This window comes from Choristoneura fumiferana, chromosome 3, assembly GCF_025370935.1.
Source record: "Choristoneura fumiferana chromosome 3, NRCan_CFum_1, whole genome shotgun sequence".
Classification (NCBI taxonomy): Eukaryota; Metazoa; Arthropoda; class Insecta; order Lepidoptera; family Tortricidae; genus Choristoneura; species Choristoneura fumiferana.
Genome location: NC_133474.1, coordinates 1,571,555 through 1,585,363, shown reverse-complemented (window position 1 = coordinate 1,585,363; position 13,809 = coordinate 1,571,555). Strand labels below are relative to the sequence as shown.

Genomic DNA, 13,809 nt, shown 5'->3' with positions numbered 1-13,809 from the left:
TATTACCAAGATATTACATAGTCTTTAGTTCCAGTTCTGCACTGTTCATCATGCGACGTTAATGAAGTTCATGGAGTAATTTTTGGCAATTCCCTTCAAGAGCTTCAATTCCCTTTCCTCCCTTGAGAATCAAATATAATCACCTAATTTATTTAATAAGGTTCTACTATTTCACGCAAAAGAAGTCGCGTGTAAAAGGTAGTTAAGAAACAAAATATATAGAAAGATTTCTTGAATAACTAGATGGCAAACGAGCAAGTGGGTCTCCTGGTGGTAAGAGATCACCACCGCCCAAAGACATCTGCAACACCAGGGGGATTGCAGATGCGTTGCCAACCTCCTAAGATGGGATACCTCAAAGGCCAGTAATTTCACCGGCTGTCTTTCTCTCCACGCCGAAACACAACAGTGCAAGCACTGCTGCTTCACGGCAGGATTAGCGAGCAAGATGGTGGTAGCAATCCGGGCGGACCTTGCACAATACCAGGTAAAAACTGTCAAAAAGGTAGATATATGGCAGCACGGCTTCTTGTAAAAATATTATGCCTAGAATAAGGATAGTTTATTTTCATTCTATATTCGGATCGGTAGCAATATTATAGAAATAGTACACTTGTTATTAGAAAAACATATTGCTGCCAAATTACTTGTAACACAATCTTCTGGCGACGATGGTCTTCCTGAAAACGCCGTTAGCCTCAAAACAAATTGTGGAAAAGAGCCATTTGCAGCCTATTTTTAACCCCCGACGCAAAAAGAGGGGTGTTATAAGTTAAACCGCTATGTGTCTGTCTGTGGCACCGTAGCTCTTAAACGGATGGACCGATTTTAATGCAGTTGTTTTATTTGAAAGCAGGTTTCTAGCAATGGTCCTTAGACATGTTTCATCAAAATCGGTTCAGCAGTTTTTAAGATATTGAACTTTGAAGTGACAAAGTCGGGAGTTTCCTAAATTTTTGTTGGTTAGGTTAGGCTATTGACATTTAAAAAAAAAAATATTTAATTTAATTTTTGACATGCTTGTGCCTCACAAAATACTTACTATCTTACTCAAAAGGTAGGTTCAAAGTCATAGTCAAAATATCTTTATTCAATTTAGGCTATAACAAGCACTTATGAATGTCAAAAAAATCTACCACCACAGGTTATCTTGAAATTATATGAACGCCACATGCAAATTTTAGTATCACAAACCCGATAATCTTATGATAATGAGGTGTGGTATCAGTAATATGATTAGCATGTGATAATTAACTATCATCATGTATAGACCGACTGGGAGGTTTCACAGGGGTCAGTGTTGGGCCGTGCGAGATGGGGAAAGTACTTCAAATCATTGGGATCACCGTTGGGGTGTTGGCGGTGCTGGGGCTGATTGCAGGTATCTTTCGCTAAAACTAAAGCATTAAATGTAATTTATAAAAATTTCCGGCATTAACAATATATAGATAATGTTGGATTGCGCAATCTAAAATAACTGTGCTACCATTTCTCAACAGATTATCTAATTCATGATTAATCAAGAACAACATTTTAGTATAGATACATAAGGAGGAAGGTCATCTCAGAAAATACGTTATAGTGCTTTGATCTCAATTATGACGTTGATGTTTACTTTATCTCAAGCTTTTCAATAAATCTGTAAACAGAACCAGGAACAGTCAGAGTAGCAAAATTGATAATGGTGAAATTAATTGAAATATTTCTTGAAACATAATAAGAAATTAGGATTTAATTAAAGAGAAAGATAGATATTTTATAAAACTAGTAATTTGTTAGTAATTGAACTTTAAAGCATTGTTAAATAATTATTTGAACTAGCAATGATAATCTGCAAATGTTAACAAAAACAACTTTTTTGATTATTTAACTAATAAGATAATGCTAATCAAGAAACAGTCGTACACATATTTCAGATGCTTATATATTAAAGTATCAAATTCATATAATATATTTACGTACGTTAGGTATGGTTTAAAGTACACCGAAAACCTCTTTGAAAATTGTGTTAATTTCTAAACATTTATTTTTTTCACTTTTTCCGTTAAAGTACCTCTATAGTAGGTAGACATTTTAACGAGATAGGTAATTTGGAAATGAGTATTTGTAATTTTGTTTTATTTCAGGTGGTATAACCTGGGCAGTTCTGGCTAACAGAAGTCCTGAGCCTCCAGAATTAAGACCTTTGGACTGGTGGGAGCACTGCGTCCTTTACCAGATCTACCCAAGATCATTTAAAGACAGCGATGGAGACGGCATCGGAGATTTACAAGGCAAGCCAGTAACTTGAGACTAACATCATCTTAACTTAGAAGTCGTCTAATTAAGAGTTAATCTTGGAGCTTTTATTTGCAAATCATAATAAGCAAACATCGCTAATACACTAACGAGCATAAATAACAGAGCAAGAGACATTATTAATCATCAGCTATCTTTGTTCTAACTATAATCCCTCTATTTGCAAAAATCTAATAATTCGTTACACATTTCAATTCCAACCATTTTTTTTTTCAAGTCTACCAGCAAAATCTATTTACAACTAAACTAAAATGATTACCCCATGATGCATTTGGATGCAGGTTGCTCTTTAGTTGACGTTTTTACTTTGCAGTTAGTAGTTAAGTTTTTTTTCCAATATGATCTTTCACTTGTCTTTTTTATTTTGAATGCACATTTGTTACAAAGGTATCATCAGTGAGCTCGAGCACTTCCCCGATGCCGGAATCGATGCAATCTGGATGTCACCCATCTTCGAATCCCCCATGATTGACTTCGGATATGACATCAGCAACTTCTACAAGATTCATCACGAATACGGCACCATTGAAGACTTCCGTGAACTTTTGGAAAAAGCTCATTCTTTGGGTACGTAACTACAAATTGTGTGGCGTCTTTCAATGTACACTTTTCCTGTCTGAATTACTCAAATATTACTAAAAGTTATTAGTAGTTTAAGAGTAAATAGCAGCCTAAGGTATAAAATATACCTAAACTTTGAATATTCCGTACAGAATACGAAATCCTTAGACAAATATTACTTTATTTTTTCGTAATGGCTACGGAACCCTATTTCGGGCGTGTCTTCCATAAGATTGTTTTGTTTGGGGAATATATTTTAAACCAAAAGTGGCAAAAGAACACTGAAATAAATAACAAATATCTACTTTAATGTAGGTACACGCGTACATATTATTTGTTATTACGCTATTGTATTCAAGGAAGCAAACGAGATAAAATTCAGGTATCTGAATAATTACCCGCTACTGTTTGATAAATCCAGTTATCTGCTCGATAAGATGCTCTATTATGATTATTATCAACCTCAACGTGTGTGTTATGAATTAAGTATTAAAGATATATCTGTTAATAAGGATCATTATTGACCATTATTGAAGCATCAGTGCTTGCACTGTTGTGTTTCGGCGTGGGGAGTAAGATAGCCGGTGAAATTACTGGCACTTGAGGTATCCCATCTTAGGCCTTTAGGTTGGCAACGCATCTGCAATCCCCCTGGTAGTGATCTCTTACCATCAGGGGACTCACTTGCTCGTTTTCCATCCAGTCGAATTAAAAAAATATATTGACAATTTGTTGTTTTAATATGATAATTTGGTTTTAATTAGATCAAAAACTTTTTACAATAACTAAGATTGTATTTGCTTATATGATGCGCCTCAATGCGCTCTCCATATTTCAAATTACTGTATAAAATTGATTTTTATTATTTAAGCTCATAAAGTTGTCCAACCTATATGTGCCACTATCAACAAAAACAACATTAATACAAAATGGGTGTTCTGAAACAAGAGTATGAGGGGTTTGTCTAAAGTTAGTCCGCCAGTTAATAATTCAGCGGATATCGGAAACTTCCTACTTATACACATTTACACAACCTCCTATATTTCAAAGTAAAAGGCTATTAATATAACCCAATTTAATACGTAATGAGCTCGGGCAACGCCTGTAGACGAAGCCGGGTGAATACCAGAAATAGTTCAGTGTGTTTTCGAATTGAAAATTCTTTTATAGATAACTTAAATTAACAATGTACAGATACGGCTAACTATCGCCAAATATCAAGTTCATTTGAAAACCTAATGTTATGAAGAAAGTAGCTGAATTGTGTAAGAGAATCTTTATTTGAAACCGGTTCGCGTTCAAAACAACGCGACAAACAACCCACAGCCAAAACTGTTAAAGACTTGTTATTTATCGGATTTACGACTTGTTTTGTATATCTAGAGTCTAGACTAAAACTATACTAGATATAAGCTTTACGGGTAAAAATATTAACGAAATCAACACAATTGATAATCAGAAAAGACAAATTTAATTAGCTACATTTGCAGTTAAATTATTCGATCTCCTATTACTACTTCCAAAGCCCTCCCAAATCCAAACTACCCTTAACAAGCCTATCTCCACTTTAGTGTGCGCGATCCTCAAATAGCGTGGTATTTACGGCCCGCCAAGTGGCAGCGTTAATATATTAACAGCGTCGCGTTCGATTGCTATGCCCGCCACGTTCGCGCATTTCGCTTCCTGACATCGTTTAATCGAATCATTTTTATTGCTGGTTAATTCTTATTCATTTCTCTTTTTGCCTGTAGCAGAGAGTTAAATGTTGTCTACAAAAGCTGAATCTAAATGAAATACGATTACAACATTATTTTGTCAACCCTTATTTGAAATGAATGCTATAGGAAACAATTTATCTAATGGTTGTTTTGTAGTTAGTTTTTATTATTAATAGAAAGTTCAGAACTCCCATATCAGGGCAAGTTTTAATGACGTACTTTTTGCAACTCTAAGTAAATGAATGGACATCAATCGACATCTCATTTTTGAAAATTTACATGATGATTGATGAGATATCTTTCACTTTAGATTCTTTTATTATCCAGAGCATGTAATGAAAAATTGTTTTTCGTATCCAGGTTTAAAAGTGCTTCTGGATTTCGTACCAAATCACGCAAGCACCTTCTCTGAATACTTTGAAGAATCAGAGGCTGGTAACCCCGAGTATGCAGATTACTTTGTTTGGGCGGATGGATATCCGGATCCTGACAATGACACCAACAGGCTACCGCCTTCAAACTGGGTAAGAATCCTGAGACAGGCGATACCTAATATTTAAGAGATCCTCGTGACTTTTCTGTCATAGATCAAAGTAGAAATGAACACGACAAGTCTTACAATTTAGTAGCTGAAGGGCTAATTATAAAAAACTCAATAAATTCCATGAGACGGAGTCAACCACGTCCAGATGCCGTCCAGCCATAACAAGACAAAGACTGTACGATATGACAAATTAGTGCAACCAGGTAGTTTTCTTACGGCAAAAACCTGTCTACTATCTATGCCATTTCCATCTCGATACATGGCAAATTAACAAATCACAGCTTTCTGGTACTTAAAGTCTCTAAGCTAACCCCTACTTAAGCCCAACGCAACGGACAGACAGATACAGCCATGGAGAAACTGCAATGGTTCCGTTTTTGATATTTTGATAGTACCGTAAAAATATTGTTAACGTTGACATCTTCAGGTCAGTCAGTTTGGCGGTTCCGCTTGGGAATGGAGCAATCAGCGTCAGCAGTTCTATTTGCACCAGTTCGCCGTGGAACAGGCTGACTTCAACTTCCGTCACCAGCCCGTAAGGGACGAGATGATCAACATCATGCGCTTCTGGCTGGACGAGGGTGCTGACGGTTTCAGGTAGAAAACAAATCTTGGAATAAGGATAGAAAAGTCGTTACTTACCGACTGACTGATTAACACCTAAGCTCAAATCTTGGACCTAGGCAGCTATAATTTTATAAGATACGTGATAGCGAGTTTTGCGACAAGAGCGAAAGATGGAGATGCAAGCTAGTAATTTAAAGATTTATATTTCACCATTCTCTGCTAATAAGTTCTTGTTATTTATTTAATGTTTTAAACTTTCGAGATTCTCACTCGTAAATAATACATCTCGATACTTAATCACGACTACTAGTTATTTGTAGTGAAAAGGAAACCATAGAAAACCAAACGTCACGCATAGAGGCACAACTCTTGAAAGTTTTTGTAGATCATGTATTAAAATTAATAAGAGAACTTCCAAATTTCCTGAAGACAAACAGCTTTTACCGCTCGCACAACAGAGGCTTATTGTCTATCTAATGCAGTTGGAATCATAGCCGTTTTTACCACTTCTTTCTATCTCACGGTATAAGATGAGGGTAGAAAGAGATGGTGAATGCAATCGCAAGCGCCCGGGCAATAGACAATACGGCCACATGTCCTTGTTGAAATGCTTAGACCCAAATCTGATATTTCATTACCAGGGTGGACGCTCTCCCCTACATGTACGAGGCACATCCTGACGACCACGAGGGCAGATACCCCGATGACCCGCTCAGCGGCATGAGCCAGTTTGAATCCCACCAGCTCGGGTACACCATCCCTCTGTACACCAAGGATCTGATTGAGTTGTACGACGTGGTTTACGAGTGGAGGGACTTCACTGATGAGTATCAGAAGGAACATGGCGGTGATACCCGGTAAGTTAATTGCTATTGCCTCTTTGATTACTCCTTGATTTTTCCTTGTGATTTTAAGTATGTATAAAAAGTTTCTTTGTTTAGTGATAGGCTGATATAAAGCAAATCCTAACATATGTTAGGATTTGTTTTATTTGCTAATTTAAACAAACTTTGAGAACGTGATTCTTGAACTGTTGAAAACTGTTTATAATTAATACAAGACCAGTGACTTCATCTAAAATTATCTTGATCACGAGTAGGTAGACAGCAACTGCAGTAATGTTTAAAATGTCGAAGTAATTTGTATGCTGTATTGCTGTACTGTAGAAACATGATATTGTAATAGTTGTATTAATAGGTTTATGGAACTGTCTAAGCCGCGTCACTTGTTGTACGGTTCTCATCAACTATCGCTATCAGCTTAAATTCCTATCTTCAATATTTGTAATTAAATAATATTGCCACCGTTTTTCCCAGTATTTTTAACATACTTTATATCCCCAGCGTCCTCTTCTCCGAAGGCTACGCTAACATAAGTATGACCATGTTGTACTACGGCAACGAGGCAGGGGCAACTGGGGCGCACTTCCCCTTCAACTTCGACTTCATTACTGACGTGTCCGCAGAGTCTAATGCCAGGGACTTTGTGTACGTCATCCTGAAGTGGCTTACGTATATGCCATTTGGGGCTGTTCCTAACTGGGTGGTAAGTTCCTTTCAAAGCCTATAGTTTCACCAAGTAGTTACGTACGCAAATATGCATAGCAATGAGCATAAGCAGTTGTATAATTGACCATACGTATCTTTGGTTTCCTCCACTTAAGGTGTACTTAGGTGAAAGGTTCGTGGAAATTTGGATATATACCTCCATCATCTTAATTCAGTCAAATAATTACGTATCATGTTTTCAAACATTATCTTAATGAATGTAAAATTAATATTTATACTTTATTATTGTTTTAAGTTCGGCAATCACGACAACAATCGCATGCCAACTCGTTTCCGAGAGACCATGGTCGACGGTATCAATGCCCTTAACATGCTTCTACCTGGAGTCGCCGTTACATATCAAGGCGAAGAAATAGGCATGAAGGACGGTTACGTCAGCTGGGAAGATACTGTCGACGTCGAAGCGTGCAACCGAGGGGATGAAGACACGTACCACCTGTATTCCAGAGATCCAGCAAGAACTCCATACCATTGGAATAATAGCACTAGTGCAGGATTTTCTACAAGTGAAGACACGTGGTTGCCGGTTGCTGAAGATTATATGGAGTTGAATCTAGCTAAGCAAAAGGAAGATGCCCGAAGTCATTATAAGGTAGGTTCATGAAACGAGCTATGCTCGGAGTTTCTCTGAAAGATATAATCCGCAACGAGGCTATCCGACACCAGGCTTGCCGAAAACAGAGCGCAATGGCGCTCTTTGGGGGAGCCCCATGTCCAGCAGTGAATGATGATGATGATGTTGAAATTACTGTTATATTAAAGTCAAGTAAGTTGAAAATAAAAGACAGGCTTGCGATTTCTCAAATGGCTTAAGATCTGGGGATAAAGTGTTGCAATGACGGCTCGCGGCAGACTAAAGGGTGCTAAAGGTGATATAACATAGATAAAGAATTTTCAAGGGCCGTATCCTAAGCAAGCAAAGCCTTTCGAAAGTTTCCCCAATTGTCTGGACCTTTGTGATGGAAGCATTATAATCCTGAATACTCTTTGAGTTCTGAATTGCCCTTAATATACTTAATAACTTCAGAAACCTTTAGCAGCTTTGTGAAATTAGGAAGACAGCCACTCAGAGAAACGTCTAATCTGTTGTAACGGAGCCCTAAAAAGGTTTGGAAGGGTTCCATTTCTCACTAGTTACTTAAGTAGTCTGGAAATAAATCGAAGTTGGAGCTTGATTGGATCCGTGTGACAGCCTTTATCGGAGTTTCAAATTTGAAATTGATTTTGCAAGGAGACTTGTGCAAATACGCTGGGAGCATTAGCGCGGTGGGTTTCGAATCTTGATAGTATTCGTAGGTTTAGTGTGGTATCTATTTTGTATGCGATATGCCAGTAAAGATAAGTTATACCAGGTATAAAAAAGTAATCCAAACATTTCAATCAGATAATTGATAAATTCCGTTGAATAACATTGTAAAAGTTTACCTTTTTTTATTATAGTTAAAAAATGTTTCAGTCCATTGGGTAAACATTCAAAGAGTAGTACCTACTTACTTATTGTGTTTACCCTATCCTTTCATATCATCCACTCGTAAGTAGATAAAAATTCATTGAAGAAATATAATATTCGCGCATCACTTCAGCAGGTTTACCTATTTAGCAACTTCTTTTTAATTGTATTAGTAACTCTCAGGAGAAAGTTTATAATATGGAAGAAAATGTTTATTTTTTTACACAAGATTTAAAAATATCTATGTACAAAGTGAATAAGACAGAAGATATTTGTAGGGTCGATTTTAGTCTCATTATTTAATTATTAATATACCCACACAAACGCGGGGCGGGGGCTGCTAGATAGTTTAAAATAAAAAGGTTTTGACTTTGTCTATGCATGTTTATGAAAAAAATGAATCAAATGATAAAAACATGAACATAATTCCATAGTGTTTCACACACGTTAAATTATTAAATGTACGTTTTATGTTACTAAACTTAAAGTTGTGTTAGTTTCATGAAGAAATAAGGTTTGTTTTGTTGAAAATTATGTAAAACACAATTTAAATGCAACATCGTGCTCGAAATTTGCGAAACTTGTCACGTACTTTTATAATTTCTTTAAACTCAACGAAGAACTCAAGAAATCTCAGCAGTTGACACATTTATTAAATAGATACAAAAACCCGTTGTTTTGGCCACATACATTCAGATAATCTCATCATCACCAAATCGGCGGTAGGCCGTTAGCCATTATGGTTTCGTCGCTCCAAAGTTGCTTATGAATATTTAACGAACCGCATAATCCTAAATGTTGATATCCTTCATTTATTGTGACTATCTTAAGTGACGACTTCTGCTCCCTAGCTATAGTAAAAGCTCTGATCATATTCATTGAACTGTTAGCAGTCATAGTGGACTTTAGATCCCACGAGAGCCACTACGGATTACGAACTTCATAAACAATTGAGATGTTTTGTAGGTATTTTTTTTCCCACCGTCGCGGTCTATAAAGGTCCTTAGACGTTTCTGCCATCTACTTTTCACAAATATCACTACCGATTAACTCGAGGTCAGTATGATCTAATATGACTGACTATTTTATCTCCAGGTCTACCAGGCCCTCTCAAGTCTTCGGAAGCACACAACACTTTCTCACGGCGAATACGACATCCGTGCTTTCACCGACAACTCTTTCTACCTAGTACGGAGCCTACGGACCTATGATACCCTGGTACTGGTTTTCAACGTGGCGGCGGAAGCATCAGACACCATTGACCTAAGCAGGGTGCCTCATTTACAGCTTCCAGCGACAGTGTATGTGGCCAGCATTCACTCCAGTAGAGATTCAGGGTGAGGATAGTTTTTTTTCATGTTATCCTAGTACATTTCGAGTTGAAAAATTAAGATTTTTTTAGGGTTCTGTGTGTGATTCATTAGGCAAAAACGGAACCTTTATAAGATCACTTTGTTGTCCATTTGTCCAACCGTCAATCTGTCAAGACCTTTTTTTATCAAGAACGAATGGAGGTATCAATTAGCTGAAATGACTATTCGAAGTTTTACCTACATTGCAACGGCTGTATGGTCACGAGTCGACCTGGTCATTACGTTTCGTGTGCTCTGTCTACCTCATATTTGGGAATACAGGCGTGATGTTTGTATGTGTATGTGTATGTGTGTGTGTGTGTGTGTGTGTGTGTGTGTTATTAAATATAAGTTAAAATCGCGAAAATCCGAAACATAGTTTAACTGGACTGAAATGATCAAAGAGTTATTACTTGAATATGCTCGTAGATTATTTTAAATCCTTGTAACCTAATTAACCTGCCCAAGTGGGCGAATTCTGGGCATAAATGTTTCAACCTTTATCTTTTAAAGTGTTCAAATTAAGGAAACTCCTTTGATTTTATTAACGCGGGATTATAATTAAACTAGCGGCCATCTTGGATTTCTTTGAAGGGAGAGGGGATTAATTGGACGAGATTGTAAAAACACAAAGTGAATTTTACCTTGACTCATTAATTAAAAATTAAAAAAATCAAAAACCCGACTGCCTTAAAAAACACTAAAAGGAAGAAAACAAGTCTAGTGGGCTAGAACTTTGTTAAGCAGCTAACTTAAAGGTCAAAAGTCGGGACCCATTTAAATCGTGACGCTCAAAAATTCTTACCTAATGGGTCCCGACTGTTGAACTTTAAGTTAGCTACTCGTACTTAAAAGTAATAGCCCACTAGACTTGTTTTCTTCTTTTTAGTGTTTTTCAAGGCAGTCGGGTTTTTTGATTTTTTGCATTTTTTTGTTTTATTTCACACTTTTCTGTGAAAATGATATATTAAAACGGTTATAACTCATATATATCTTTAGAATGGGCTAATTGTCAGCTTTCATTTGAATAAAAAATATTTTTTGGAAACTTACAATTTTGGGCGCAATCATTTTATTTTATTTTTTTAGAATTGCACGTACCCAGTGTCACTCGCGTCATTAAGACGAATCCAATGACGTATCATTTATCAAAATCGGTTCAGTCGTTGAGTAGTTACGCGTTAGGCATAGACATACTTACATACATGCATACATACGCGTCAAACACATAACCCTCCTTCTTCGCAGTCGGGTAAAAAGATAGGCAAAACTGATTTATTTAATGCTTGCAGACATGGTGACGAATATAAAACAATATTTTGGAATAACAAGTAAAAACTACATAAATTACTTGAAATAAACTAAATAGCTCTATTAACCAGCGTTTCCACCAATAATGTGCGATGTGTTGCGAGGGATGTGTTTTTCATTAACCGATAGAAACGCTTCATTTACACGTCCTCGCACAGCACATCTCTGGTGGAAACAGCTGAGCGGAGCGAGGGTAGGCAAATGAAGAGTTTCTATTGGTTAATGAAATACATATTCCGCTTACACATCCTCGCACATATGATGAACTATACTATAATAGCAAAATCTCACAAGCTATGTACCCTTTTGTTATGTTATTACCACAGTAAATGCCATTAGAAGATTATAAAGCTTGACTCCTCTTTCGGCCCGTATACAGTTAATTGAAAAAAAAAAACGATATTTTCGATTCGTTATTGGTGCGTCGTTATTACTCTCCAAATAAAATGACGGCGTCATCAATTTGCCCATAACATTTTCCAAATTCTGTTTGTCATGGTCGTTAACAAACGTATAGATTATTGGATGCTCGTCATCTCCCTTTTTGAATTTACAGTGATATGAACGCGATGCGTACAGTACAATTTATCGAGACCGATTGGCTAATTGGATAATTAACACTTGAGTTATTTGATGCACAAGGACAGCAAGCATTTATAAAGAAATAAGTTTTTGGTTAAAAAAATACTTTTAATACAAGCTTTTTTGCTGACTGTACTTTTTGTTGACTTTACTTGTATTGTCACCCAAACTACATTTGCATACTAAATTTCAAGTCGATGCCATTAACCGTTGAACAGTTCCGTCCCTACCAGGATGTCACTACCAGATTATTGTATTGTTATGCAAGCTAGATAAGTATACCAAATTTCAAGTCAATCCAACTACTGGAAGTTGGTCGAATTTAACTTGCAAGATTTGATTACAGACAGACAGACAACGGGACAGGTGAAACTAAATAAAAGCCTGTAAAATAGGCACACGGCGTCGTCTTTCAAATTGTACTTTAGTGAAAAAAAATACAACCGAGTTAGTCGATTAAAAACAACAACAACAACGCGTTCAACATACTCCTACTTATCGGATCATTAGTTAACCAACATCCCCAATGTTTATATGAGTTAATTTCTGTTTCAGAACTATAATTGCCAACAACATAGTGACTCTGGGACCCGGAGAAGCTTTAGTGTTACGAGGGCCGCCTATATAAACGATATGTAAAAATAAGAAATATGTTCACCAAATATCATTTATTTCTACATGTGATTAAATTAGATAATGATTTTAATTTTTAATGTTAATAAAAACTATTTAAATATCTTTTTATTCTACCAGTTTCATTTTAGAATACGCTGACATACTCGTACCTACATATTTCAAAACTAGAACCTAACGACAATTGAATGAAATTATTGAAATGAAAATATTTACAGTAAATAAATAACCACATAATAACCTATCTACTCAGTAATACATACGGTAAAAGCATCGTCCCGAGCCAACTTTTCAACACACAAAAGTTCAAATTCGAAAAGCTTGTCGCAAATCCACAACTCGGCAACACCTGAATAAAACCGTCACCGTAACAGTTACGGGGTCGACGCACTAAGTTTCTGAAGTTGACGCCGGAAGCCTCCATAATGGACCCGAGTTCGGAGGCATATGGGAAGCAGAGGTGAGGCTAGACAATTTTTCCTGTGAATAACTCCCATATGTGTCAACTTTACTGTTACTCTTACGGTTCATACAACCAAGGAATGTAATACCATTTTACTTGTTAAAAGAGTAGACCATCGTCAGATTTAAGTTAAAGACTATGTAGACAAAGTAGACAAATTCATTTTAAATATTATAAATAACGATGTGTAAGAAAAATAAACAAATTACAAGCGTTAAAACAGATACAGCAATGCAGTAACAAACACCGTGTTTGACTACCGCGCTGATGTTTTATCCTACCAGATGGCCGGCCGGAGTGTAGTATCAGCCACAAAAGACATTTTTGAGGGTCTGCCTAAGAGAATCGAATCCGTCATCATCATCCAGTGGTAGGGAAATGCTCTATGATACGGATTGATGCAGAACTGGTGTTATTAAAACTTCGCGAGAAACGTTGCTGTAAATGAAACTATTTTCTTTACTTAAACAATTAATCAACTTAATAACTGTCTTTTTACGTGACATTCATCATGGTTACGTGCGTAGTTTCTACATCAATTCAATCAAACAGGGTCCATGTTTAAAAACAAAAGATTAGTCATCTAATTAACGCTTTCCAAAACCATTAAACATCTTAGATGCCGACGCAAGGTTTAACCGTCACTTGAAACGTAGTTCCCGTGTTAATATAATTGGGCAATTGGGCGAACTTGTCAGTCACCCTCCCCCCTTTCTTAGGGGCGGAACCTTCGTCTGTTAATTACTCAGGCTGACTGTGACG

At 36.7% G+C, this 13,809-nt stretch overlaps 2 protein-coding genes across 2 annotated transcripts in view; one reads left to right on the top strand and one right to left on the bottom strand.

The window, feature by feature from the left end:
* Positions 1-13,809, bottom strand: part of loaf (low-density lipoprotein receptor domain containing lost and found) — a 135,500-nt gene that overhangs the window by 101,409 nt on the left and 20,282 nt on the right. The window lies entirely within an intron of this gene.
* LOC141426167 (maltase 2-like) lies at positions 1,284-12,695 on the top strand. Its single transcript, XM_074085026.1, has 10 exons — positions 1,284-1,381; positions 2,127-2,273; positions 2,686-2,865; positions 4,938-5,101; positions 5,549-5,718; positions 6,330-6,545; positions 7,032-7,233; positions 7,492-7,848; positions 9,802-10,043; positions 12,507-12,695. The coding sequence occupies exons 1-10, from the start codon at positions 1,315-1,317 to the stop codon at positions 12,577-12,579; spliced, it is 1,818 nt and encodes a 605-aa protein (XP_073941127.1). The 5' UTR covers positions 1,284-1,314; the 3' UTR covers positions 12,580-12,695.